Raw genomic sequence first — 26,295 nt, 5'->3', positions numbered from 1 at the left:
ATTTTTCCAGCGGCATATTCCAGCGCACACACAGTCGGCCAGTTATAGGCTGCACACAGAATTCCACATTACCGTCCACCTTGAAGCCCTTACCGCTTTTTTTATTTTTTTATTTTTTTTTTTAAACAAAAGCAATTGGTTTCCAACAGGCTGGATAATAAGTCTTTTGACCTGCATTCTTCTTTGACCCATTAAGGTCACCCCTGTGCTTGGGCATCTAGCTGACTTAGGAAATGCCTGCAAGTCCTACATTTCATCTCCTGCCCACTCAAAATAAAGCTTTCTTTAAATGTGTCTGTACGGGTCCCTGAAGGCCAAAGAGGCATCCCTGTAGTGGGCAATGGAGGGACAGAAGCTTCTGCCTTTATTAATGAATGCAGACCATTATGAGTCTGGCTGGCTCCTTCCCTGTTCCCAGAAGCATATACTGTACGTGACTTAAAATGCTAGAATATTGACACAAAGCGAGCCGGGCACCCCTAAGGAAAATTACTCCTTGGATATAATGTAGGCTCGTAACAGCTATTAGAGTACAAAATAAAACCCTCCGGGATCAAACTGACATATACCGCATTCCACCTAGTCCTCAAACATTAGAAGAATTTCTTTGTGAAGGCGTTCTCAAGGACAGCATTAAACTGACTTTTGTAGCAATCTGCAACAGCTTTTTGGCTCAGAGCTTTTAGTACTAAATCTCTGGTTTGAATCAATACAAGTACTATATCTTCTACATTAATCAATACATTTGGTTCAATACATGTTCAATTAAATTATACTTTCTAATCAAGATTTTTACATTTCCACCCTCTCTCTTTTTCACCCCCAACTTCTTTTGCTAGTGAAATAGTTTTAAAAGTGTATACAGCTAATGATGACAGGACACGGGTTATTTCCCCCACACTCTAGAGAAAAACTATGGCAAGGGGCGGCCTTTAAGCCTCTTAATGAGGTTAACGGGATGCGAATGTAATAAATGAACATTTTCAAAGTCCCCACAACTACAAAAGTACTCTGAGTTTTAAATTAATTAAAAGCCAATTGCTACAGCTCTAGAAGTACCATTAGTAATGTTCTAAAAATTACACTGAAGACCCAAATCATCCAAAAGTACCAATCAGACCCCATTTTGCCACCCAAAGTTTCCTCTGTCCACAATCCACACACTTCCTGGTGGGAGAAATTTGGGGGAATTGTGTTTTCGTGGACCTTATCTGGTAACCAGCAGGAACACGTACGTGGGTACGTGCATCTTTGTAAGACCTGTTATATTTTAATGAATATTCTTTAAAAGATAGATATGTAATATTTCCCAAAGTGCCTTGGGAATCTAAAAAACATACTCATGGCCATTTTCATAGCCAGGGAAGTCGACTCGTAATTTTTACTTTGGTAGAATTTACTAAAATGGAGTTCTACTCTTTTGTTTTGACATAGCAGGGGCATTTCAGAAACTGCCATGATATGCTCTTGCCTCTCTCTCCATAATGCCATGAATGTTGCACTTATGATCATGTTTGCACTGACAGAATTTCCCTTTTATTTTTTCATATGGTAGTACTATCGCCATGAACTTCCAGAGACACTGATGCATTTTCTTTTGACATTTAACACCTCACACGGGTTTGGCCTGACATCTCGAAGCATTTTCCAGATGACACCAAGTTATATTAAAGCAAAAGGTGAAACAGTGTCATCAGAAGTGACCAGAAAAATACAACATGTTAACGATAGGAAAGGACCATTAGGTTATTTTGTTTGTCCCCTTGCTGGAACAGTTTTATAAAGTTTACACTCCAGGCTAATTTTCAATGGTTCTGGCAATGAAGTTTCCATCACATTTCCCATAGGAAATGATTTCACATCCTAATAAATTTCACTGAAGGACATTTCTGTTATTGTTGTTGCTCTTTGGACATTCATGCTAAATAAGCCTAGCAAAGGATGGTCTGAGATAATCTTGAAGCACGTGGACATTGGCATGTTCATGAGTTTATGTTCAGAAGTCTTGATCATATATTTGTAGCATTAAGTTCTATCTCATCCGAAGCAACCCAAAAGACAATCCAGTAAGTCATTTCTTAGTCTTTATACACAATGTGTCACTCGGTTGCTTCGTTCTAGAGAGAAGCCTACAAATTAAATAGATTCTAGAAGGCCAGTGGGACTTGCCTTTCAACAGCCGACCATGACACTATTGACCTATTGGGCTGGACAATTCTTTGCCAGGTAGGGGGAGGGCGTCCCCTGCACCGTAGGGTATTCAGCAGCATCTCTGGCCTCTATCAAAAACAGGCCACTTGTGGCAACCATTAATGTCTCTAGACATTGCCACGTACTCCCTAGTGGGAAAAAAAAAATCACCCCCAATTGAGGACCACTGCTTTACAGTGTTTTGAAAACACATTGAGCTTGCTGTGCCATGCTTGAGTATGCTTCGTCTTCAGTCCAACAGGTTATCTCCTCCACCAAATTTAAAAACAAACAAACAAAGAAGATAGCAAAAGGGATGCATATACTGTGTGGAACTATATCACATGGCATTAAAATATAGTCAGTGGTGAGAATGGGTGATTGTTGAGAAATCATGGAAAGGATATATAATATCCTTTGAGATATACAATAAATGGTATTGCATGTATGAACAATTGAGAGTTTCCAGAAAATGTCCACTCGTTCACAACTTACCATCCACGTACCATCAGTGAACAAAGGCCGTACATTTTCACAACAATTAATCAATGTGCTGCTTTAGGAATATTTGCGATCTAACAAAGGATAAATATTAAACTCTGGAAGTTAATATTTAAGGCATGGATAGTTGAACTATCTACTTTGGACAGACTGCAGAGCCATCATTCTTAATTTGCTGGTCTAGATTTAAGAGCAGGAGTCAATTATACCTGTGAGTCATGAATGCATCAGAGAACCAAAGACATGTTTTCAGAGCTGGGAGGGTCCTAGCAGCATCTGTTCCGATATCTCATTTTATAGAAGAGGAAATTAAGACCCAGAGAGTGTAAGCCAACTTTCAAGCTCTTATATCTCCTCCAGTGGCTCAGCTGGCTTTGGGCATGAAACAATTGCTGAGCGGCACCGGTTGATGTGTTCTAATCCCCGGGTTGGACTGGCAGCAAAGATGGTGGACGCTCACCGTCATGGCACTCACCAGTAATGGGGAGGACAGGGTGCTACGGGCCATAGACAAAGGACACCTCACCTCTTGTGAGAGAGGAGTCATACTTGCCTGGTGCTGGAGTGTGGAGGAGGAGGTTAGAAGGGAATGAGGGGCTCCAGAGGGAGAGTAAGCAGGAGTCAGGCTGAGAGTCCGGGGGTGCAGACTGTCTGGGACTGGAAGTCATCGGTGGGGCTGGAGATCCTTCAGACTGGGCAGGGAAGTGGGGAGCCACTTCAAAAAGAACCTATTTTCATAACAGGTCCTCTTTCTCACAACGTCAAACCAAACTGGCAAAGCCTATGGTAGTCACCAATGTTGCAAGAATACCTGCCTAATTCACTTAGCCTTAGTCTAATATGTCTTCAGAAGCCCAAGCAAAGACTAATTTTTAAAGTAATGCCATGTCCAAATTGCTAATGTAGAACAATTTCTAGAATTTTGACAAACATCAAAGAGAAATAAAACAAGCCACTCTGGTCCACCAGTTTCAAAAGGACACTACTGCTGATGGGTCATATGTGGGAAATATTCACATGGTCATAATTCCATTTTTCATTGAGAGCTTAACAACGATAGTGAAATTTCAGTTGCTAGCTGACCCCTATCTGTTTCGCATACCGGCCAGGCTTAAACATTTCCCATTTTGGAACTGACAATAGCATGCAATATCTACTATGTTAAGAAAAAAAAAAAAAGTGCCAAATTGGAAGTATAGGCTAAAAGGAGCACGATGGCCACTGGGAAATATATTAAAAGTCTAAGGTTTATTTTTGAAAGAAAACCGTGAACTACTTGCTTACATGCAAGGAGCCAAAAGAAAATTTAAATCAAAGTATACAAAGCCAGCAAAAGTAAAAGAGAGGCTGGAGCCAAAAGATGCCGTTCAGATTCTAGAAGCGCAGGATCCCGGCGTATTATGGGACAGAAGGCTTTGATAGGCAATACAGTCTAATAAGATATTCAGGGATTAAGTCAGTGTTTCACGGACAGATGTGTCCATGTGCCAGTTGTTGCTAAGCTTTAATTTTTCCCCTTGCAATGTTTAATTTATCACACTGGCGCTTTCTGAGCTAGAACATCTGTAAACAAGGTTAAGAATGACCTCTTTCCAATTTTACATCCGTGAACAGTGCCCCTTCTTCGTGCTCTAATTTTAGATACCTTAAAGATAAATAAATCTGTGGGAGGAAGAAAAAAGAAGGCTTGTCTGACACTGTAATGTGTTCATCTTGGGCGAATACAAATTTCCTCTCGGCCTGGCTCTTGATGCACACAACTGACTTGCTGCGCAAGCCGTAGTCAGGCATCCCCTTCCCAAACGCAATTAAACAAACTTCTGCTAAATATTTAACAGCCTCGTGTAGTAATTAGCAGGAAATAATGGGAGCTTAAATTGATAATTGCTCAGAAATGTCCTCTTGCCAACATTACAAGTTTCCCGCTCCTCCCTTTTCTCTTAGATTTTGAATCCCGGAAGATTTTTTTTTAAAGGACTCAGTTACTGAGATTACCCATGGTGACATTACTTGGCCCATGATCTTGCAGTCAAGTTGGGCTGTTTTGCTGTCAGCTGCAAGATTCAACCCGCATTACTTATTTTACCTCTGTGTTTGAAATCCATTGCAATTTAAAGTTATGTACCTGAAAGCTGCTGGAACAGGGCATTGATTTAAAAACTGAGTGGCAGGCTTAGGATTTAAACTCTGGTCCACTGGATTCAAAAGGTCATCTGATTAGAATGAGAGAGGCACAAGGCTTGTAATTTATATTCAAAGGGTAACCTTTGTAGGGAGAAGGAGGGAGCAAGGACTCTTTCTGCTTTTCCATTCCATATGGACAAGGATTCCCTTCAACCAAATTCCAATAATTATGAAAAATAGTTTATTGAACTTCGAAAAAAGCAAAAGAAATGCCACTTCCTTGTAGTGTATTACTTCCTTTATTAAAAACACTGCCACACTCTCTAGAAGGTAAACTCATAATAAGAGTAAGTCAAACATGTTATAAATCATTAAAAATAACAGAAAAAAAAGTCTTTCCCCATCATAAGCAACCAAATGCTTGTCTACCAGGGGATTTGCTTCAGTAGACAGAAATACAAAGGATATAACTGTGAAAGGACGATGTTTGACTTGCATCATTTACGTAATTAAACTGCGGAAGTTGTGTGTGTGTGTGTGCGTGCACATACGCACATCCACGCCTGAGCCGGATGTTGGCCCGAGCATGTGCTGTGCAGAGGGGGAGAAGTTACATACGCATGTGCGTTCTACAGGTAAAGTCCTTGCTGTTGGCCTGTGATCTTTCTGTCTTTCACTGCCCCAAGTAGCCCTTGTTTTAAATTCTGAGAAAGTCCTTTTAACGTGCAAATATTTCACAAACCCAATTCTATTCGGGTGTCTCTGACTTAAAAAAAAAAAATACACAACTCTGGTTTGGAGAGAGGAGAAATAATTTCACAGTCAAGGTGGGTGCTTGTTCTCTTGCTTGTTTGTTCCTCTCCTTTTCCCCCTGCATGTTTTTGTGTACTGTAGAAAGGTTCCAGTCCCCTCCCTTTAATCAGCTCCCAGCCCCTCACCCCCTGCAATCACCGCTGGTCCTTAGCCAGTTCACACAGGCACCAAGAGAGGAAATCAGGAATGCTTCAGGGTTATCTCTTCTCCTACACTGAACCTTGTCAGGTCTTTGGGGTAGATCTGTGTTTTCTCTTGTCCCTCATCCACTCTTGTCTCAGGATCTTTCGGGTCTTACAATGGCAGCGCTGTCCCCCGCTTTCCACCCAGCCAAGAAGAGCCTCTTTGTGATTCTGAAACTCCCACCTTAAACTCCCAGTCTCCTCCCACTTCCTGGGCACCTTTTCTGACATGGCTTTCCAGGTCTCTGTGGGACAGTTTTCTCACCTCTCATGGCACACAGAGCTCCTAGAAAGACGGCCCTTTAATTCCCCCGCACAAAGATGTGCTGTAACTATGGTGAGAGTAATCTATAACCCTCACATCCTTATATAATTTGCTACTCCAAGTTAATTTTAATTCATTACAATAAAGCAATATAATTTAAAAAATAACTCTTTAAAGTGAAGTATTTAACATGATCCTGGAAGAAAGGCCGCTTTGACTAACAGAGGGCCAGGCAGCAGGCATGGTGCACACTCATGCAAATTCAAAGGTGAGCTGTAAACAAGTACACACACACAGCAACACCACCACGCATAAAGGGCCTGGCAACGGGAGGCCTCATTCTAATCAGTCCTCAAAGGAACCTGCCATACAGAAGTGGCACTTATTCTAATTTAAAGCCCTCATGCTTGCTTCAGTGTTGCAAAATTTATAAAAGAATAACTTCATTAAGCCGCCTGGCACTTCAAACACAAATGCAAACCAGCCACAACACAGAAGGGGCTGGACAAGAGGAAGAGAGAGATTCCCAGAGAGTTGTTAACTCGGATATTCAAATGAAGTCTGCATTTGGGCAATTCTCTTCCCGATGACGGGGTTTGACATGCAACTTTCCTTCATCAAGGAATTCTGCTCTTTACTTCTATCCTGAGGCCTGTTGCTGCTAGCAATCTGCTCAATCACACTAAACATCATTCAGAGGGCTCCAGCAAGCCAACGTCCCATGCAGAAATACGTCTGGCAGGACCTAAGTGAACACTATTCAGTGTTCCTTTCCTGGTCTGCAGAGAGGAGATTGATTCTGAATACCCACTATTACAGTTTCCATTTACCGGGTATAGATTTCAGACTCAGAATTCTAAGTTGAAACACTCATGTAAAAAAAAATCTGCCCCCCCTTAACTTGGGTCTTTAAGAAAGTAAGCAAGAGTAAGGGCCAAGTGGAAACCATCTGCTTGACCCATGCACAGCACTGAAGAAAAGTTAGTGTCACATCCTAAAACACACACTTCTAAGGAAAATTCTTTGTCTCCCCTGACTCAAAGAAATGCTACAGTAAAATAACTTCAGGCTAGATTTCTAAGCGACAATGCAGTTTGTGTCAGACACACATCATTTCATGCTCACTGTCAGCATGTTTCTCCAAATCTTTTTTTTTTTTTTTGGATGCAATGCAAAGACAAATCTAGAAACCTGTTGAAAAACTGCAAGCCTCTGAGGAAGTGTGTGTCACCCACAAGTTGTACTACGCACTGCCATCTAGAGAGATCCCAGTAATGAATGAGCCCTTTCCTGTTCAGGGTTTCTCAATACCCAAGTCCAAATTTGGGCAGAGATTCTGCTTCAAAGAGAATAAGCGTAAGCATTCCAAACTCTCGAAAATGGTCATCCGTGGATGGAGAAGAGGTAATGACCTTAGGGTGAAATCGCTTCAGGTGAATCTCTCCAAAGGCGCACAACAGAAGACGCTTAGCCCAGCTGTCTGTCAGAGCTGTCGCTCAGAGGAGAGCTGCTATAGGATACTCACGCCAGGCTGACGAGAGGACAGACCGACACGAGAGATGTGAGCATTCAAGTTATCACCCAAAACAACAACAAAAAGGCAGTGTGATGTGATTCATATTGTTCCTAGGACAAACAAATGCTGAAATTAATTCTCTACATCTTTATAAATATGTTTTTATAGTGCTGAAGGCTCTTTTACTTTCACATAATGCCATAGAGCGGTGTAGGTAAGTTTCTATTATTTTTCTTCTCCATGAATAAAATAGGACTAATCAGATGGAATGAATGAGCTAATTCAATTACATTGTGCAATAAAATATGGATTATTGATCTTGTGGAGTTGGCAATGCATGAGGCAAATTCAAGTGAATGAAACCCGAAGATCCGAGTTTGACTATTTTTATACATGCTTCAATCTACTAGGACTGTTCCCACTTTGGCAACACCAGCGAAAGAAAACAACGCCAACTAATTAAACCCAGGGCTTCAAAAGGGGACAGATGAAGGGTCAACTCAGAGGGCTAGCGTGGAAGCCCGAGAGGGCCCCCTTAGCAGGGGAGAGATCCTTTGGTAGACTCCTACAACAGAGGGAGGGAGGAGACACGGACAGTCACTCCCGGCCTGTCTGCGGCGTGGTAAGCGAAAAACTTATTTGGGAGACTGAAATTTACTTCATAGGCATCTTGCTACAAATCCAATCTGGTCCCATCATCAGAATGAATGTATTGTTGTGGCTTTGTGCTTGTGAGGCGGAACTTGTCTGAAATACAGCGCCAGACTGTTCTAGCAGAATCCTTTGGTCTTTTATCTCTTAAAAAAAAAAAAAGCAATAATCAACCCTGGTTAGGAAGAAAGCAGCTCTGAGTATGAGGGTCACGTGGAACAGAAGGCCTATGCAGCAAACACTAAAGGGAGAAAAGAAGGTGAGCTCTGATATTCGTGTATATTTACACACCTCAGTTCTGCCTTCCCGTTTCCCCTTATAAATCTGCCCCCAGATACTGTGGCATGCTGATTGCTGTTTGTGCTCCGCCACGAAGTGCACACCAGACTGTCTCCTGTATTCCTTAGAAACTTCTCCCTGCTCCTCCCTGCAGAGCTAGGCCTTTTCCTCCTTTGGACCAGCTCCCCATCCTCACTACCTTTCCGCGGGCCACCGCCAAGGGCCACCCCCCGGCCCCACGGCAACACAAACATACGATCTTTCCTCCCCTAATTTTTTTCTAAGAGTCGAAATGGGTTCTGTGTTTTGGTAGGTGTCCCTCCAAAGCACAGGCAAGCGGACGTGTGGCCTGTTTTCGGAAAAGACTTCGACAAAGGGGAGGAATCAGAGATGCTAAACAATGCTGCGCAAAGTTGCAGGCTGCTCGGCTACAGTCCAGAAAATGAATCCAATTTTTCATTCTGTCATTATAAATATTTCATTGCAAATGGTACTGATTTTCTGCAACTGTGGTTAAGCAAAGGGCCTCTGTGTGAATATTTAAGAAAAAAAAAAAAGGAGGAAGACAACGAAGAAGAAGGAGGGGGAATGAAAGGTTAGCAACCAATTAATTTCTTACTTTAAATGTAAAAGATTCTGGGAGAAATTCAACAGTGATGTAGTGTGTGACTCAAAGAAGAAGAAGAAAAAAAACATTTACTCTGCTCTTCTTCTGACAGTTTCTCATAAAATATCTGCAGCCCATCTATCTTTTAGTACTCCAGGCTCCTCTGGAGAGCAGAAAATGGTGGTTTAAAGCTCACTTCAGTGCCAGTCTGCGGGAGATTGCTTTCCACAGGACCCCCGCTGATGGAGGCCTAGGGGAAGAGGCCCAGGAGTTATTCAATCAGCCCGAGACTCTGGGGCGGCTGGGGGTCCTTTGAGGGCTGATTATAAAGCTGCCCTCCTGTTGCCTGCCTCGGAACAGAATGAAATGAGCAGCCTCTTGCTGAGCAGATTCTGCAAGAAGGAATTTCACCTGTCATGGAGTTTGTCAGAATTTCAGGATTTATCTTGGTGCAAAATTAATAAAATACCAACCAGGATTTCAGGCTGACTACTCAGCTGTGTCATCTCAAAGTGATCTTTCACCCAGGAAAACCTGGACAGTGAGCACAGCCATTCTTGCCCTACTTTCCCTTTGGAGGGGGAGCGAGGCGATGTAATACCACCCAGACATCAGGATGAGATTTTTGAACCAATTACACACAAGGCTGAATTACGTGTGGGTGCTACTGTCTTAATGTGTGACCTCTCACCTCGCCGCTGTGGTTCTAAAGCCTCTTTGGAATAAGCCCAAGTCTGAAGCATAAAAAGGCCATTTCTGCAGGTTATAACACAGTAGGTCCCCTATGGCATCACATCTGTTAAATGCATACACTGGTATTTCAGGACTGAATTTGATTTATCTTTTAAAAAAGAGTACTAACAACAGACTGTGTTAAGAGCACAGATTGTGAAACATTACAGATTAATCTTGGGGCGGCCGGGAACGAGGAGGCGCGGTTTCATCGTTTGTGTGAACACGCATGCTCTCGTGTCCCGTCATCCTCGGGGCTCCTGTGGGGGTGTGGGTGTGGGGTGTGGTGGGGGGAGGGCCCCGGAGGGGATGGGGCAGGCAGGGGACAAACCTGTCTGCCTGCTCAGGGGCTCCGGGCTGTAGCCAGTTCGGGCGTTTGGCATCTCTGCCCATTCCGCTGCAGAAGGTGGCTCGTACCACACAAACCACCAGAGCCACCGCAAGTGGGGTTCTGCGAAGGTCAGGGTTTGATCATTTTGAGCTGAGGCTTGCAGAGCCCTGGGGCAATTAGCTTTGGTCCTCAGAGTGGGTGGCATCCCATCACAGATGGGGCAGGGTGTGGGGACTGGCTTGGCGCTCACGCCACCGGCTGGCCTGAGCCACTGGACAGAGGGCACAAACATTTCTCAGATTTGACTCTGGACTCTGGACTCAGGTTCGGAACAGGCATATCTCCAATCGCAACATCCACCTTGTCTTGCATCCCTGGCCCCCCACCACGCTCAGACCATGGGTGCCTCTTACTAATTGGTGGTTGGCAGCACATCTCCAGCTCGCAGAGTCTGCCACTGGTTTAAGGCAATTGCTGCCTCCCTGTCCATTTTCCGATGGACATTTTCTAAACGAGACATTAAACAACACTGTAATGCGTTCCTTCCAACTCTTCTCCTAGTTAAATGGCAGTCCCGTTTCGGAGAGCCACCTTTACGAAGCAGTAGTGGCCTGATAATATTAATACCAAGAGATCTCAGGAAAGAGTCAGAAAGGGAGAGGGAAAGCTTGCAAGTGAAGGCACAGATGGTGGGCGGGGACGCAGGGTGCTCAGCAGGCTTCAGTGGAGATGCATTAACTCCACAGAGGGATGAGGGCTGCCCACCAGTACCATCATGAATTATAACTGAGTATGGGAGTGAGGTCTTAGTGCCTGGCTCACAGCAAATAGACTGTTCTATTTTCCTGACCAATCACCTTTCACCCTTAGAAACTCAAAGCACAGCAAAGCACACTGCTGATATTTAATGGTATCCCCGTAGCCTTTTATGTGTCTAGAAGGCACACAAACTTAGCAGATGTGCCCAGTGGTGTAAGTCAGATAATTATAAAATTAAGTTTTGGCAATGTCAAAAAGGAAACCTTTTACGGGCGATTGGGGTTTCCAGTGAGAGGTAGTCTTCTGTCAGCTGGGGGGACCGAATCAAAGCAGGAGGGGCCGCGAAAGATAGATGCCTGCCTCCCAGCCACGCTGGGTACCGGGGAAGAGCCTCCCTTTTGCGCACTTTTCTCCTCCTCTTACGGGAAGGCAGTTCCTGCCCAGTTGGTTAGTTCTCCCACTCGCTCATTCAATGAAGTTATCAATGAAGGAGGCCTGTTATTTTAGGCAGTTTAAAATTTCACCGCTTTTAAAGGACTCGTTTACCCTGCCTTTCACTCCTGCTTAAAGCCTTGGAGTTGCTGTTCTAAATGACAGCACCGCGAGCGAGTACTGCTTTTAAGCACTATTCATCTCGCCCGCCACATCTCGGGCTTTTACAGAACACTGCTTTCTCTCCAATAAGGGGAACTTACTCTTTCATAGCTGCAGGGCAGAGCCTGTTCCGAGCTGTAGATTCGCTGCAAATATAACAATAAAGGATACAAATGTGAATTCCTCTTAAAATACACGCTTGACTCTGAAGCTGCCTTGCCTTAGCAAACTCGATCAAGAGCAGCCTACCAATCTTTCTCCAAATGCACAGCAACAGCTCATTTCACACGGCTGTCCGATGGATCGCCACATCGATGGATCAGAAGGCGCTGGAATGAATTCTTTGCTCATTTCAGGGGATTTATAGTTGAAGTCCATGATTACCATCTCTCTTTCTCTAATTGTCACAACAGTTGGATATGGAGGTGGTGTTTTCCAATAGCCGGGTAAAAGTTGGTAAACACAAAGGGTCTATTCTTGGCATTTTGTCTCTGCTAACGTGAGGAAGCTGATCCATGTGTGGAGCAAACGTCTAAAATAGGAACATATGTGGGAGTTTAACGTGCCTCTCTGGACTGCAGAATGTTCTAGAAATTGGGATTTCCAGATCTCTCCAAAGGATCTGAGTACAAACGTGGTGAGACAGAGCTCTGTCTTTACAGGACAGTCATGCCCGCAGTTTCTCGTTCCCTAAAGGAGGCAGATCTTCTGGCACTGTGGCAGCAGGCTGTCTTGGCGACATAGAAGGTGGTGGGGCCAGCTAGAGACCAGCCAAAGCAGAATGTGGCAGAGGTGATGAACACTTCCAGGGGGTGGGGAGGGAGGGGGCTGTGAGGGGGCTGTGGAACTGGCCACAGTGCTCTTCAGTACACCCTAGCTGGATGCTCCATAAAGTCGCACTGATGGCAGTTCGGAGATGGCCATCTGTCGTCAACTCTGGGCCAGACAAAAAAATAATGTAATGGCAGATCGCTAACAACAGGGCTGTTGGAGGAGGGAATGAGTCCTAGAACGAGGAGGTGGTGCTCCATCTTTTAATAGCGAAAACCAGCCATCGATATGAACATCAAGAAATTAATGGATGGAGAATTTTAAAAAACTGAGCTGGGGTGTTGTAGAAACAATTCAGATGTAAATAAAGTGGTTTTAGCTTATTGCAATCACCTCTGCTGCCCTTCCTTCAGTCATATTAACCACTTGGTTCTTGAAAATTTGACTAGCAGGACACATGGTGAAGCAGTGAGGGCCAAATTTAGTAAAAGGTGAGCCCACGTTGTGCCTCCAAGCATGCACACGCAGATTAGGCATTTATTGGTACAAAACGGGTAATTGAAAATGCATTTACTCATTTAGTCCAAATGAGTTCATTGTGACAATCATGCTTATCTATCTTTCTGGATGCTTGCTTAATTTCTAGACGCAGTCTTAGAAAAAAGCAAAATAAAGCTACCTCATCTTTAGATGCACTGTGAATGTTATAAAATTTTAAACTCCCTTCTTTACTCAAGAAAAACCTTAGCTTTGTGCTACTGCATAGATGTTGGGGGGGGGGGTAAAGGGGGAGAAAGAGAGAGAGGATGAGTGAATGAAAAACAGTCAAACTGAGGTTAGCCATGTTCTATTTCTTTGTCCTATATGATTAACTTTCTGCCTTCAATGGTAAGGCCAATCAATCCTGATTGAATTATCCAATATTAATAGCTGAAAGTGATCAAAAGTAATGGTGAAAACATAGCACCAATCAATAAATCAATGCAAATGATTCAGTTCCTGGAGATTCGATCAAATAAAAGAGATAGATCAATTTAACCACTGAGCAAATTAAGTGGAAGTTGGTAGAGCACCAATTTACTTCAAAAGCCCCGCAGGCCCACAAAGCAGAGAAATGAGGTGGTGGAGAAAGGGACCAGTTCCAGACCCACATGCTCACTTGACACAATTTATACTCCTGAGATCCCTGAGGCTATGTGATGTGTTTAGGGGCTGCGATTTCAGCCCCAAGAGCAAGAGATACAGAGGTACGAAGGATTGGAGGAAATGGAGAGCCCAGGTACTGCGAAACATAAACCACCCAGGAAGAGGCAGGAAGTACGCCCCCCACACTGTGCTCCCAGACCATCGCTACGGAACCCAGCGATGGCAGGCCCAGACAGGGCAATCTGGGGTTCCAATCTGGGGTTCCCCAAGGAAGACCACATGATAAGAGGCAAAGCAGGACAGGGTTTTTGAGTCTTACAATTGGAGTGCGGATAATGAAAGAAATTTCAAACTCCATTAGAAATAAAAATAAAATAAAATAAGATAATTGAAAAATACACAAAAGTTGTGAGGAGTATCAGAAGCAAAATAGTTTAAGGGCACTTCTAGCTTTAAAGGAACACTTTTCCATTCCTCAAGTTTACAAAAGATCGGCCTGACTCAGAGAAAAACATGACAGCAAACCAAAACAAACCTTTCCCCAACTCACCCCCAGATCCCACCTTGTCTTTGATGGAGGGGCAAGATAAAGCTTTTTATTTTGGTCACCTGTCCTTAATTTAGGGTGTGTGGAGAGAAGGGGCAGGTTGTTTTGAAATACATTTCTGAAAGCAAATATAAATGTTTTGTTTTATGGTTATATGCTAGAAAGAAAAAAGGAAAGAAAAAAGCCCAAGACTCTTTAATCCCTTGAAAAAGATGAATGTTTAAAAATAAGAATTTTAACCTGGATACCAATTAACATGAAACCATGTCAAGGTATGATTAATTGGTAAATTATTCCAGTAGAACTAGAGCAGAGGGCTAAGGAAAATTCTGACGTGTCTGAGATAGAGATTTCATTTCTGAGTAATGATGACTCTTGATTTTGTTTATTTAGGTCAGCACTAGGGAGCAGGGAGAGGGTCAGGGAGCCAGTGTTCACCCCATGCCTGTTTTGCTCTACACTCTGCACTGAGTGCTCAGCATGAGCTCCTCCGCTGCCCTCTGTCACCAGGATCGTGGGAGTTAGGCAGGAGGCCTTGTTGTCTCCCACATGCCCGTTTTACAGATGGCAACACTGAAGCACACAGTTGATAGCTTGTAAGTGGCAGTGACCAAAATCAAACTCTGGTGAGGCTTCTCTGCAACTGACGCCCTTTCCCTTGTACTAAGCTGCCTATAGAGAATTGAAAGCAAATTAAAACAAATGAAAAAACCCATAGAAACTATTTTTTTAAACTACTAACTGAGACTTTATGGGTTGGCTAACTCTCCCATAACCACAGATATCAGAAACACATCCATCCTTCAGAACTGGCTTGAATGCATCCCACATGATGTCTTTCTTGAGTCTCCCAGCTGGAGAATAAGCATCTTCTCTTGGAATACTTATAACAGTTTATTACATATTAGCTCATAGAATGGCTAATGATATGCATGTCTTATCTTTTCTGGTAGACTAAATATGATCTATTTCTAATTATTTTTGATATGTCATAGAGTGATTGGGATCATGGTCAATTTAAAATGATGAAGTTATATTTTTATAAGTATTTTAATTAATAAATATATTTCCTTAATTAATAATGGCACGGGGACAATAGAAGTAAATAGCGTAGCACTTGTGATTTTGACTATTAACAAGGACTCCTAAATGTCTCATCATGTATTAGTTAATAACTGGAGACAGAAATTGTATTAAATTTATTAAAAGGCTAGTTGAGGGAAGGAGCTAAGTTAGCCGCTCACCCAGTGACCGGCTCAGCAGCGACATTTCCACGCTGTATTGTCTTATAGGGCCCATCCTACGCGCACTGCTTCATTTTTCTTTCAGAAGTACGATCATAAGACCTGAGCACCAGTTAAGCTGTGGTGTGAAAAAGATGCATCAAGATCATGTGATTTGGTGGGAAAGTGATTTGAGAAAAGAAAAATAGCTGAAGAGACAATTGCCTATTTAAACGGAAGTGATATCCGAAAGAAAATCATGGTGTATCCTTCGGAATGTCAGATGATTATTGCATTTTGAGTGCGGAAAACACTGCATTCATGAGCTAATGAAGGGAAGGGCTGTGTATCACAATAAGCTTTGATTCAAAAGGAATTCAAATACCAGAATCTCAGAGCCTGAAGTTCACGGAGGCCAATCCCCCCTCTCCCTCCTGCTGGAATTCCCTCTATGTTCATTACATTCATAACATGGTGCCTGATGGAACTTTCTATGGAGACACATCAGCAGAGGATGATTAGATCACTGCCTTTGAATTGTAGCTTTTCTAGAGGCACCAATTAAACAGTAATTACTATATTGAAAGGAAGTGGCCTATTCAGCAGTATTTTTAACAAACACACTACTTGCTCACACCTGCATAAACCACTTTGGATACAAATATGCATTGTGGGATATTATTCTTGGACCACACCATTCATCTCTCAAAGCAGCTTCCCTAAGTTCGGCAGAAAAAGTTTTGAGGTCTATTAGGAAAACATGTGAAACATTCAACATATTCACTTGCTTTTAAAATAACAAAATATTCATTTAGTTCAAATAATGCACTTTGATTCCAAAGCACATCTTCCCTACCAGCATGCTAGGTGGACATATGTTAGAATTCCTTGCACAAATGAGGGAAAACTCTACCAAAAGAAAAAGACTATATCTTGCCAATAATTACACATTATCTATCTCTAAACTGGAATTTAGAACTTTTGGTCAGAAAGGGTTAGGGGTCATGTGAAGAACATAGCTTCCACACTGGCAAAAGGTGTGTCCTAGATTGAGTATTCCATAGAAACAGAGGTTTTGTCTTGTTTAATTCTAAAAGGAGTTGGGGTCTGTGATGTCCAAAAGATGATGTCTGAGTCCTTGGTCTCCTGAAGATGGACAGTAATATAATGAGGAATTATCTGAGTTCAAACTGGTATTGTAGGCAATAGCAATGAAAATAACATACACAGTCATGTGTGTGTGTTGGGTATATAATTTTATACCCAACAAAGCACTTCTAGTCACAAAAAAATGCTTTCACATTTTCAGCTGGGCATAAGCAGTGAACGAAATGTAAATTACTTATGGTCATGAAATCATTTGTGCGCCATTAAAAGATACACCATCATTGCATTATGAGGTGATTTTGAAATGCTCATTCTAGATTTACCCTAGTATTCTCACCCTGATAGAAGAGTCAAATAAACTATATGCTTTCAGGGGCACCTGGGTGGTTCAGTTGGTTAAGCATCTGCCTTCAGCTCAGGTTATGATCCCAGGGTCCTGGGATGGAGCCCTGTGTCAGGCTCCCTGCTCAGTGGGGAGTCTGCTTCTCCCTCTCCCTCTGCCTCCCACCTCTCCACCTCGCTCATACTCTCTCTCTCTCAAATAAATAAATAAAATCTTAAAAAAAAAAAGCTATATGCTTTCAATCTCTAATAGGATTTCAGTTCTTGAACATTTAGTTTTATAATCTCTTACGAAAAGTCCTCCTTTCTGAACTTCAGTGGCATAAAAAAGTAGATGAATATGAGTTCAAGTGGTATGTATAATGTGTATCAATTTTAAAATTTGCATTTATTTTCCAAACCAAAGCACGAACCAAAGTGGGCTGATAAAATGGCTTCATTTTTCATTTTTCTACTCTTATGATTTTGGTTACCAATTTAATTTTCTACTGTTACCTTAACTTCAGTTGATTTCCCCCCCTCATTCTAGAAATTAACAAAACTATTATGGTTTTTGTACACTTATCATACCCACTTTTTATGTAGGAAATAAAAGAAATCAATCTTTAAAAATTACATTAATTCCATCCTCTGAGCACAGGTATAAAGGTAATTTGGGTAATGAAAGCAAATGTATAGGACTGTGAACCCCTGAGGGTAAAGCATAAAAATCGAAACACTCTCAAAACTGGAAAAAGTAAAGTTAACTCTGATCCATTTTTCTTAATGTATTGAAACAAAAGCCACAATCGCTTCTCGGCCTTTTGGCTAAGATCAAGTGAAACCAAAAGCCACTGCTACTACTGGGGATTTTAGAAAATAGACCTACATAGATATGCCAATGACTGTGGTATTTACTTTCTAAAAATTATCACATACTAACTATAAAAACTGTTTTTATCTAAGGGATGATGCATGTACTGAGCTTGAGTATTCATATCAAGACCAAAAATGTAGGGCACTTGGGTGGCTTAGTTGGTTGAATGTCCAACTCTTGATTTTGGCTCGGGGTCGTGAGATCGAGTCCTGCATCTGGCTCTGCACTCAGCAGGGAGTCTGCTTGAGATTCTCTCTCTCCCTGTCCCTCTGCTCTCCCCCCCCCCAAAAAAGACCAAATATGCATGATTCTGAGTTATGGGATTAGAAAAGGAGTGCTCACAGCTTTGGATTATGGACTAAGTCTTATTGTGGCCAGATCACAATTTGAATGAATGAATCAAGAATGATTTGAGACATGTTTGACCTTCTAAGATCTTAAAGAGTCAGAATGAGTTGTGTTTTGTATTGTATCTTATAAACCAACAGTCCTCAAAGTGTGGCTCAGGGACTTCTGGGGTCTCCTAGATCCTCTCAGGGGGTCTGTTATGTCAAGATTATTTTCATAATAGCATTAAGACATTATTTGCCCTTTACACTCTCATTATCTCATGAATGCACAGCGGAATTTTCTAGAGGCTACTTGACAAGTGATGACATCATCTCTCTGATAGCCCGTAGAATCGTATGTGTGTATATTCTTGTGTTTAAAACATCTTTCAATTTTGATTTCTAATATGGAAATATCAATGGATAATAACCCACATAAATCAAAGCCCTTTGTGGTCATCAAGCATTTTAAGTGTAAAGGCATCCTGAGATCAAAGAGTTTGAAAACCACAGGTCTATACTAATTGTAGAAAAGAATGAATTCTGTACATTCCATGAAACCCTAAAATACACTGTAAGAGAAACCTGGAGTCCTGAAGGATGTGTTTAACTGCTTAGTTTTGTCTGTACTACCATGGACTACAGGCTACTGTGGCCATAGTGTTGGGTTCTTTTAATGAAAGACACTGAAGTCTTACCACCAGGTTAGCTGTATTAGAAATCTACTAATACAGTATAAAAGTGCAATTTTGTTGCAAATTTTTTTCAAGAACATTAGATAGAAGTCAGTCTCTATAGAATCTCTACAACTTTGATTTTAACCTATTATTAATTCTGTTCCACAGTTTACATGCTAATTAAGTATCACTAGGTGTATTGGCCATATCCTTTACAGACTCATAAAAACCCAAATGACTTATCTTTTGATACATATTGTAATAAGAATATATTTTCAAACAGAAATTTAGTTTATATTAAGAAGATATACTTTTCGACAATAGTCTAACTTGGTCAATCTTCTATATTCAATTCCCAAACTGATGTGACAGAGTAGAAATCTATTTAGAAGTGATAAAAAGTAAGACAGCAACTTTAATTTCAGTCCACTGACACAATTGTGACAATGAAATGGGCTCACCCATTCTTTCAAATATCTTTTATTTCACCTCCTTCATTTGCTATTTGTTTACTTATAGAATGATAACAGATAATAAACTGTAAATTCCTCATTTTGACACATAATTCACATAAATCTGGCTTCCCCAGAGCCCAAGGAGGTACAAAGCTGTCCCAGGGTCCACAGTGTAAGATGAGAAACTAAGGAGTGGGTGGGGCTCTGAGTTCCTGCTTCATCCAGATCTGGTTGAAGCGATTCGATGCAAAAAATAACTACTCCTTTCCCCCTTTTTGGGCTAAATGACTTTATTGTTAATGATAATGCTCATAATAATAAAATAAGTTTGTGTTCGAATCCATTCTCCTCTAAGGGCTCCAACAAAATTTAGCAAAAACATGTTACTCATATAATTTCATTAGAAAAATGAGGATAAGTATTATGCCCATTTTTCAGATGAAGTAACAGAAAAAACAAAACAAGAGTTATTTTCCATTCACAATAAGTAACATTTCTAGGGTAGCATCCAGGTCTCTCACCCATATTTTAACTACTGGTCTATTGCCAAGAGTAATAAAACCAACCAAAATTTGTATTGTATTTTCTGGTTTGTACCTTATTCAGACCTAGTCACTTCATTTTTACCTAACAGCAACCCCATAAGCATTACACTTGTCTGTCATTTCTTCGTATCTGAGGTTCAGAGACATTAGGGACCCGTGCAAAGTCACATACCTAGCAAGTGGACACTCAAGGCTAAACCTAATGTCTTTGGGTGCCAACATTTTAACTAGGAGGCTGTTAGTAATAATTGTTCTAGTCCATTAAGTGGAAGAAACATACTAGACAAGAGTAGAGCTTCTTTCTTCTCTTCCCTTCTCCCTTCCAATTTTGAGCCCCTCAGGACAACAATAACTTGGACATCCATCCAGCTTGGAGTCCAGTGGGAACAGAACATGAATAAAACAGGATTGGGGAGAATGGGCCATGACAGCGAGGTGAATGATCCCACAGTCCAATAAAGCTGACCCCTAAGCCTATCACACTGGGTCAGAAGGTCCAATTACAGGTCTGTTCCAGTTCTTTTTATGACTGACAGCAGCCAGAGGCAAAATTACTTTGGTGTCTGTTAATCCAGCCTCTAATTTTCCCTTTGCCCCAATACACACAGAGCATCCTGGTGGCCCAGGGTGAGTGATACTGTGAATCCAGATTTAAAGTGCCCTTGTTGCCTAGAAGAAGAGCAACTGAGTTCAGTCCCGGTTCTCCTCATGGGGACATTACCTGCAGCTCTGTTTGGAAGAAAAACTTCTGCGGACATTGTGTGCAGTCATAGATCTTGTCTTCTTGTCCATGGGCAGAGAAAATATGCTGCTGCAACTTGTTTGCTTGAACAAACACTGAAATGATAAAAGGATGGTGAACTTTGGGTTATTTTCTTCCTGCAATGCCCTCAGTTGATGACTCCCCATGAAGAGCCCCAGACTGAGCAACCTCAGTGGCACACCTTCTGGGTGTGACCACTGCCAGGCACTGGGGAGGGCTGAGTCACACTTGCTCGTGGTTGGGTCGCTGGCTTTTGTGAAAGTGCACTCTACCAAGTGCCTAATTCAACCCAAACAGCTCCAAAGTAAAGGTTTATCGAGGCCCCGCTCCCTATAAATCTTTTAAAAATAAAGCTGAAAATTGTCAAATGCACAGCACTGTCTGAACAGAAATGACTCTTATTTCTCAGCAACCCACAGGTTAAGAAATCATAGATGCCAAAACCCTGTTTATTGTATTTGCCTAAAGTTACAGCTAGCAAACAGTTCTCTATTTGAATGTGTTAATGCTAAAAATTATATCCCACAGCTACTCTGGGGCACTGTCTATAAATGTGAAACAGAACTGCAGGTAAATTCTCTTTGGATACTTTAAGATCAACTCAGCCTACACACTGAATGCAAGGGTTTCAATAATATAAACATGTTCAATTTTAATGACTACAAAACAAGGCCCTAAGACTGTGTAACAGTTTACCTAGGAGACATACTATTAATAATTAAATTGTATATGCCAGAGGCAGTGTTTGGGTTGGCAGAACTGACTTCTGATGGATGCCTGGTGCACTGTGACCTAAAAAAGTTTGCATCTACAATATTAATCTGTATAGGCAGGGAAAGGATTTATTAAAGATGTTGGCATTTGACTTTGACTCCACTCTAATCATTAAAATTATTCTAATTGCCCGCCAACCTAAAATATTAGAATATTGTTCTTGTGAGTCATACATTTTAATCACATTTCTCATTACCTTAAAAAACTACTCAGATTTCTTCTCTCCCACCTAACACACTTTATACTGGAAGTTTTTTTTTTTTTTTAATTGTTATTTCTAAAATTACTTCAAGGTACACTAAAACAATTCAGGTCTGTCCGCACAGAAAATGCAGACTGCTCATGTTTAATGCATTTTTGTCTCTTACCTACATCAACAAAAAGAAATGGGGTTTTTATACAGATTTGCAACTGATCTCCATATAACTTAGCACATTTTATGAGGTTTCTGGCTACAACATCAAATAACTATTTTATTAGGGGTCTTAATCATGAGGAGATCTATGACCCAGTCTTCCTGATGAAGACTTATTATGAGCTTTTATAAAGAACTCAGACTCCTGACTCATGGTATCTTAAGATAAATACTATGTTATGGTAAAAATATAACAATATATATTTTTATCTTAACTACGGAGAACTGCTGGTTACCAGAGGGGAGGGGGGTGGGGGGATGGGTATAATAGGGGATGGGGATTAAGGAGGGCACTTGTTGTGATGAGCACTGGGTGATGTACGGAAGTGTTGAATCACTATATTGTACACCTGAAACTAATAAATCACTGCATATTAACTACCTGGAATTAAAGTAAAAACTTAAAAAAATAAACAAAAGAATTTTAAAAAGCAAGCCTTCCCCCCACCCTAAACCCAATGCATATTTTTAAATACAAATTGAAAGTATAAAAAAAAAAGAACAGTTCCACGAGGGGTGGCTGATGAAATTACTGAACAAGAATGAGCCTCACAGGCAAATGTTGAAGACAGAGCCATCACGACACTCAAGTTCTACTTGTGGTAACTGGGCAATGAACGTGGCCCCTCTCCTATTTTGTTACAGGATAGAAATCTATAGGCTGAACACAGAGAAGGTTAATAATCAATGTCTGGAATCTCGCTGTGCAAAGAAGCCAGTTTTCAGAGAAGGATATATTTTTGTTTTGTTTTGCTTTTTTTTTTTTTTTAGACAAATAAGAAGGAAACATAGCCTTGAGGGGCTTGACCATCAAGTTCAAGACACATGCAAACTGATCACAAAGGATTTTCCAAAATAACTTCCTCACTGTTGGGGGAGTACCAGAAACGTGTGTGATCATATTTCAACCCCTGTGGGGTTCAAATTATAGTTTCTGATTTATATTTTTTTTGCTGCTGCTGCTGAAAACTCTAGTGCTACAACATCCAATAAAAGTTTCTTCTCAAAAGTGTACATTTATATCAACTTCTACTTTTAAAATCCAATTTCATAGGAAATAAACGCCTCATCTAATCTGTTTATCTAATCTGTTTTCTAGTTCAAAGAATTTGGGAGGGTTTTAATAATATCTTTTTTATTTCTTATGGGGACTGTTAGAAAATTCTCCGTGTTTCAATAACAGACATGGGCTGGGCACCATGACCGCATTCTAGTCAGATGGCTTGCGATTCAGAAGCCGCTCGGTGCAGGCACTCTCTGACTTGGTGACCTTTCAACACCAAGAGGAGAAAAGTGAACAGAACCTGGATGTCGTTTTCCAGATGGAAAAGTGCAAAGTTCTGCGAGAGCTCGAAATGCCATTTGTTCATCCTAACAGTTAACCTTCCTGCCCATTTGAGCCTTTAAGTAGGCAGCAATCAATGTTAATCAGCAGAAATCAAACATCTTCTCCCCAAATTGAACCAAAGTCATATCCGTAAAAGGCCGCAGCAGTGGGGATACGCTTTGGTAGGAAAGATGTGATCTGGCCATGGAGCTCTCTAGAGTTTCCTACCTGTGAAGCAGACGGGGCACTTGAAGGTACCTCCCATCCCTTCGAAGCTGTGCTCGATCAGATGGCACTGGAGTTTGGCAGGGGAGTCGAAGGTCTGGCTGCAGAGTTTGCATTCATGGTTCAGTCCTTCATCTGTTAAGGAGAATACATGAGCAGAAAAGTTGAAACCCCCCACATCTTTAATAGACGAGTGAATTCACTCTAAAGGCACATATTAAACGATTTCCGTCACCGAATAGAAATATATAGTAGCGTATAAGGGTTTTGGTTACTATTTCACATTACCTATGAATTTATATCAATTTAAAACATTTCTGGAATTTAACCTCCAAAAATAATCAGAAGGCAGAGTTTGTCTTAGGGTAATGCATTTTGTTCAGCTTTTCCAGTATAATTAGATGTCACTATTAAGGCGTCTCCAAAACTATCATGTTTTTATGGCTGTGTGTTTCTGAAGTCCTAAAATAACGGACCCATAGAAAAATGGACAGCTTCTTCCTCAGGCCTCTCCTCTGGTTTACTTAGAAGGTTCTACAAGTTTCTATTTCTAATTATAACGTTTTTAGTGGTATTCCCACAACTTTCTTTTTCTATTCCCAAGATGTTCAGGCAATTTTGAAATATTATTCATGCTTATAGCATATCCTATAAGTGCTTTATTTTTTCTGCTTGGGACTCCCAGTTCCCCATATCTTCTCAGTTCAGTGTTCCCTCTACTTTGTAAGACAGTTTTAATTTTACCTGGTAATCCAGACTGCCTTTCTTCAAAGGAGCTTCTACGAGCTCCAACCTCACTTTTGACTAGTCCTGGATTTTTCTTTATATCTTAGGGACAAGATGATAGAAAAATATTTTGATGTAATAATAATTGCTACATAATGTGAAGAGTTTCTGTTGTTGGATGCCATTATTTTTATGTTGCTTTTGTCCTCATTAAAACCTTCCTGCAATTTACAATTTAAAGATTATTCCAACTTATTTCAACTTGCAATTATAAGAAATGAAAACCAGTAGCACTAGAATGAACAACCTCACATTTCTTTAGTGTTTTCTAAACTGTTTTAGACACTGTTGTTCTAAGTGCCCACACATAGAAATTAATTTAACAACTACAATCAGTCCCATTTTATAGATGAGAAAAATGAGGCCCAGAGAGTTTAAGTGATTTTTTTCCGAGTCAAACGGGCAATACTTGGTGGAGCCAGAACTGAACTCCAGGCATCCTGGCCTCAGGGTCCACGATCTTAGCAAATAGGCTCTGCCCTACACCAACTCCCAGACGACTTCTCAGAGAGAGGAAGGGCTGAGAGGCTGCAATTTAACCTAGCTTGTTACCAAGTTATACTTTTATCTTCTCCTATTTGCAGTGATTAAAAATGTTATTAAGGAACATGAGGGTCAGATATTCTCGGTCTAGGGAATGAAAGGCATATTCACACCATGGGGGCAACAAGTCTATCCTCCAAATGTATCTCCTTCCATGCAACACAACGCGCACGTGTAAGTCCTTCACGAGCTGATATTACTGGCAACACAAAGGCTCAATTACAAAGTGAATTATTATTAGCTAACTAGGAGTAAAATCACTCTATTTGTATTCCTAATCTTTCTTCTCACACAAGTATGAGTCTTTAGAAGCAGAGGATTGGAATTTGTAAAAAGAGAAGCAAAGCACTAATTAAGCCACCCAGTACTGTCTACATTTCACAAGAGATAAAAACCTACTCTGTATTTGGGTGGCACAGTAAATTCCTTGATTATAATTATGTAAGAAGGAGTTTAATTGTGCATACTGACATGACAAGGGGTTATACAAAAAGCTTTAGGGATTATATAAGATCAAGGGGTTTTCATCTGTTCCTTTCTCTCTCTCTCTTTTTTTAATCCTAAAGTCACCAACATTTCTCCAAATTTTAGATATTAAGAAATATCAGGAACACAATTTATTGTAGGGACTTAGGTCAGTAAGTTGATCAGGAGAAAAACTTGCCAAATTTAAATGTTTTCTATTTCCTCAATGCTGCATACCTTACTTTGGTGATAAGAAGGTAACCAGGAGTTCAACTTTCATCTTTAAATCGTGTGTTTGGCACAAGAACCAAGATGAGGCCAATGGGTGTGAGCAGATATACACATTTGTTCCAGAATTCTTAACCTTACAATATTTGTGAAGAAACATATATAAGCCTGGTTGGCTTTCTAGAGGATAATGACTGACTGTTCTGCGAACACAAAGTGAATTATGCAAGTTAGAATGATCTTTAATATGATGTTATGTTTCTTGACTCTGAGTATTTTGTTTGGAAAATTAATAGGAGAAATATATATGTGTATGAATACAAAGAAAATGTCATCAATTTTTATTTATTTCCTATCCTGAGAACAGAGAAGTTCTATCCCAAAACATTACATAACCTAAATTTAGTCAAGTGAATTCACAAGAAGGTGACACAAAGTCATAAAGCATTTATGCATTATTAGTGCAGACTTAGTTTTCATGAATCCCATACTTGGTGAAGGCACTAAGTGATAGCAGTGTTAACAATAGCTTCTGGCATTTTCAGAACTTTTTATAGTGTAACAGCACATTTTAATATTGAAAAAAAAAAAAAACATGTTGGGAGTTCTACCTGCCTTTCATTTCTTTTTTTTTTTTTTTTTTTTAAGATTTTATTTATTTATTTGACAGAGAGAGAGACAGCGAGAGAGGGAACACAAGCAGGGGGAGTGGGAAAGGGAGAAGCAGGCTTCCTGCCGAGCCGGGAGCCCGATGTGGGACTCGATCCCGGGACTCCAGGATCATGACCTGAGCCGAAGGCAGTCGCTTAACCAACTGAGCCACCCAGGCGCCCCTACCTGCCTTTCATTTCTATGTTCATTTCTATGTTAGAGGTCTTTTCCAACAAGTAACTTTTCCTAGCTATTTGAGTAAGATAGAAAATATATCTCAATTACTACACAGCAAATGGTAGATAAGCGAAAGCCAGTGTGCTCTAAGCTAGACAGGGCACACATCTACACATTTCTCCCACCTTTATTAACTTCCCTACTCATTTTCCCCACGCTCACACTTGCTTATTTACACAGGGTCGAATGGATAATGAGTGAGAGTGACAGAAGGACCCAGAACATTTTTACCACTGGTTAACAGAACTCATTTTGTATTTTTTAACCGAAGAAGAGGGCAGAGAGAGTAATGGCAAACTAAGAAAATGTATTTATAATAAGAATTTCAAAAGTTTATCC

General features: G+C 40.9%; 1 protein-coding gene across 5 annotated transcripts in view; it reads right to left on the bottom strand.

The window, feature by feature from the left end:
- Window positions 1-26,295, bottom strand: part of ZNF521 (zinc finger protein 521) — a 272,111-nt gene that overhangs the window by 6,113 nt on the left and 239,703 nt on the right. For 4 of the 5 annotated variants that reach the window (XM_036098162.2, XM_036098156.2, XM_036098157.2 and 1 more), the window contains 3 exons: window positions 23,050-23,181; window positions 20,264-20,379; window positions 11,646-11,690 (listed from right to left, as the gene is read on the bottom strand). In XM_036098162.2, the coding sequence (XP_035954055.1) occupies window positions 11,646-11,690; window positions 20,264-20,379; window positions 23,050-23,181 (293 nt within the window). The remainder of the gene's footprint in view (window positions 1-11,645; window positions 11,691-20,263; window positions 20,380-23,049; window positions 23,182-26,295) is intronic. The other variant, XM_036098159.2, reaches the window with a different exon arrangement.

The sequence above is a fragment of the Halichoerus grypus genome, chromosome 13, assembly GCF_964656455.1.
Source record: "Halichoerus grypus chromosome 13, mHalGry1.hap1.1, whole genome shotgun sequence".
Classification (NCBI taxonomy): domain Eukaryota; kingdom Metazoa; phylum Chordata; class Mammalia; order Carnivora; family Phocidae; genus Halichoerus; species Halichoerus grypus.
The sequence above is the reverse complement of the archived record's forward strand: the minus strand, read 5'-3'. Positions and strand labels throughout refer to the sequence as shown.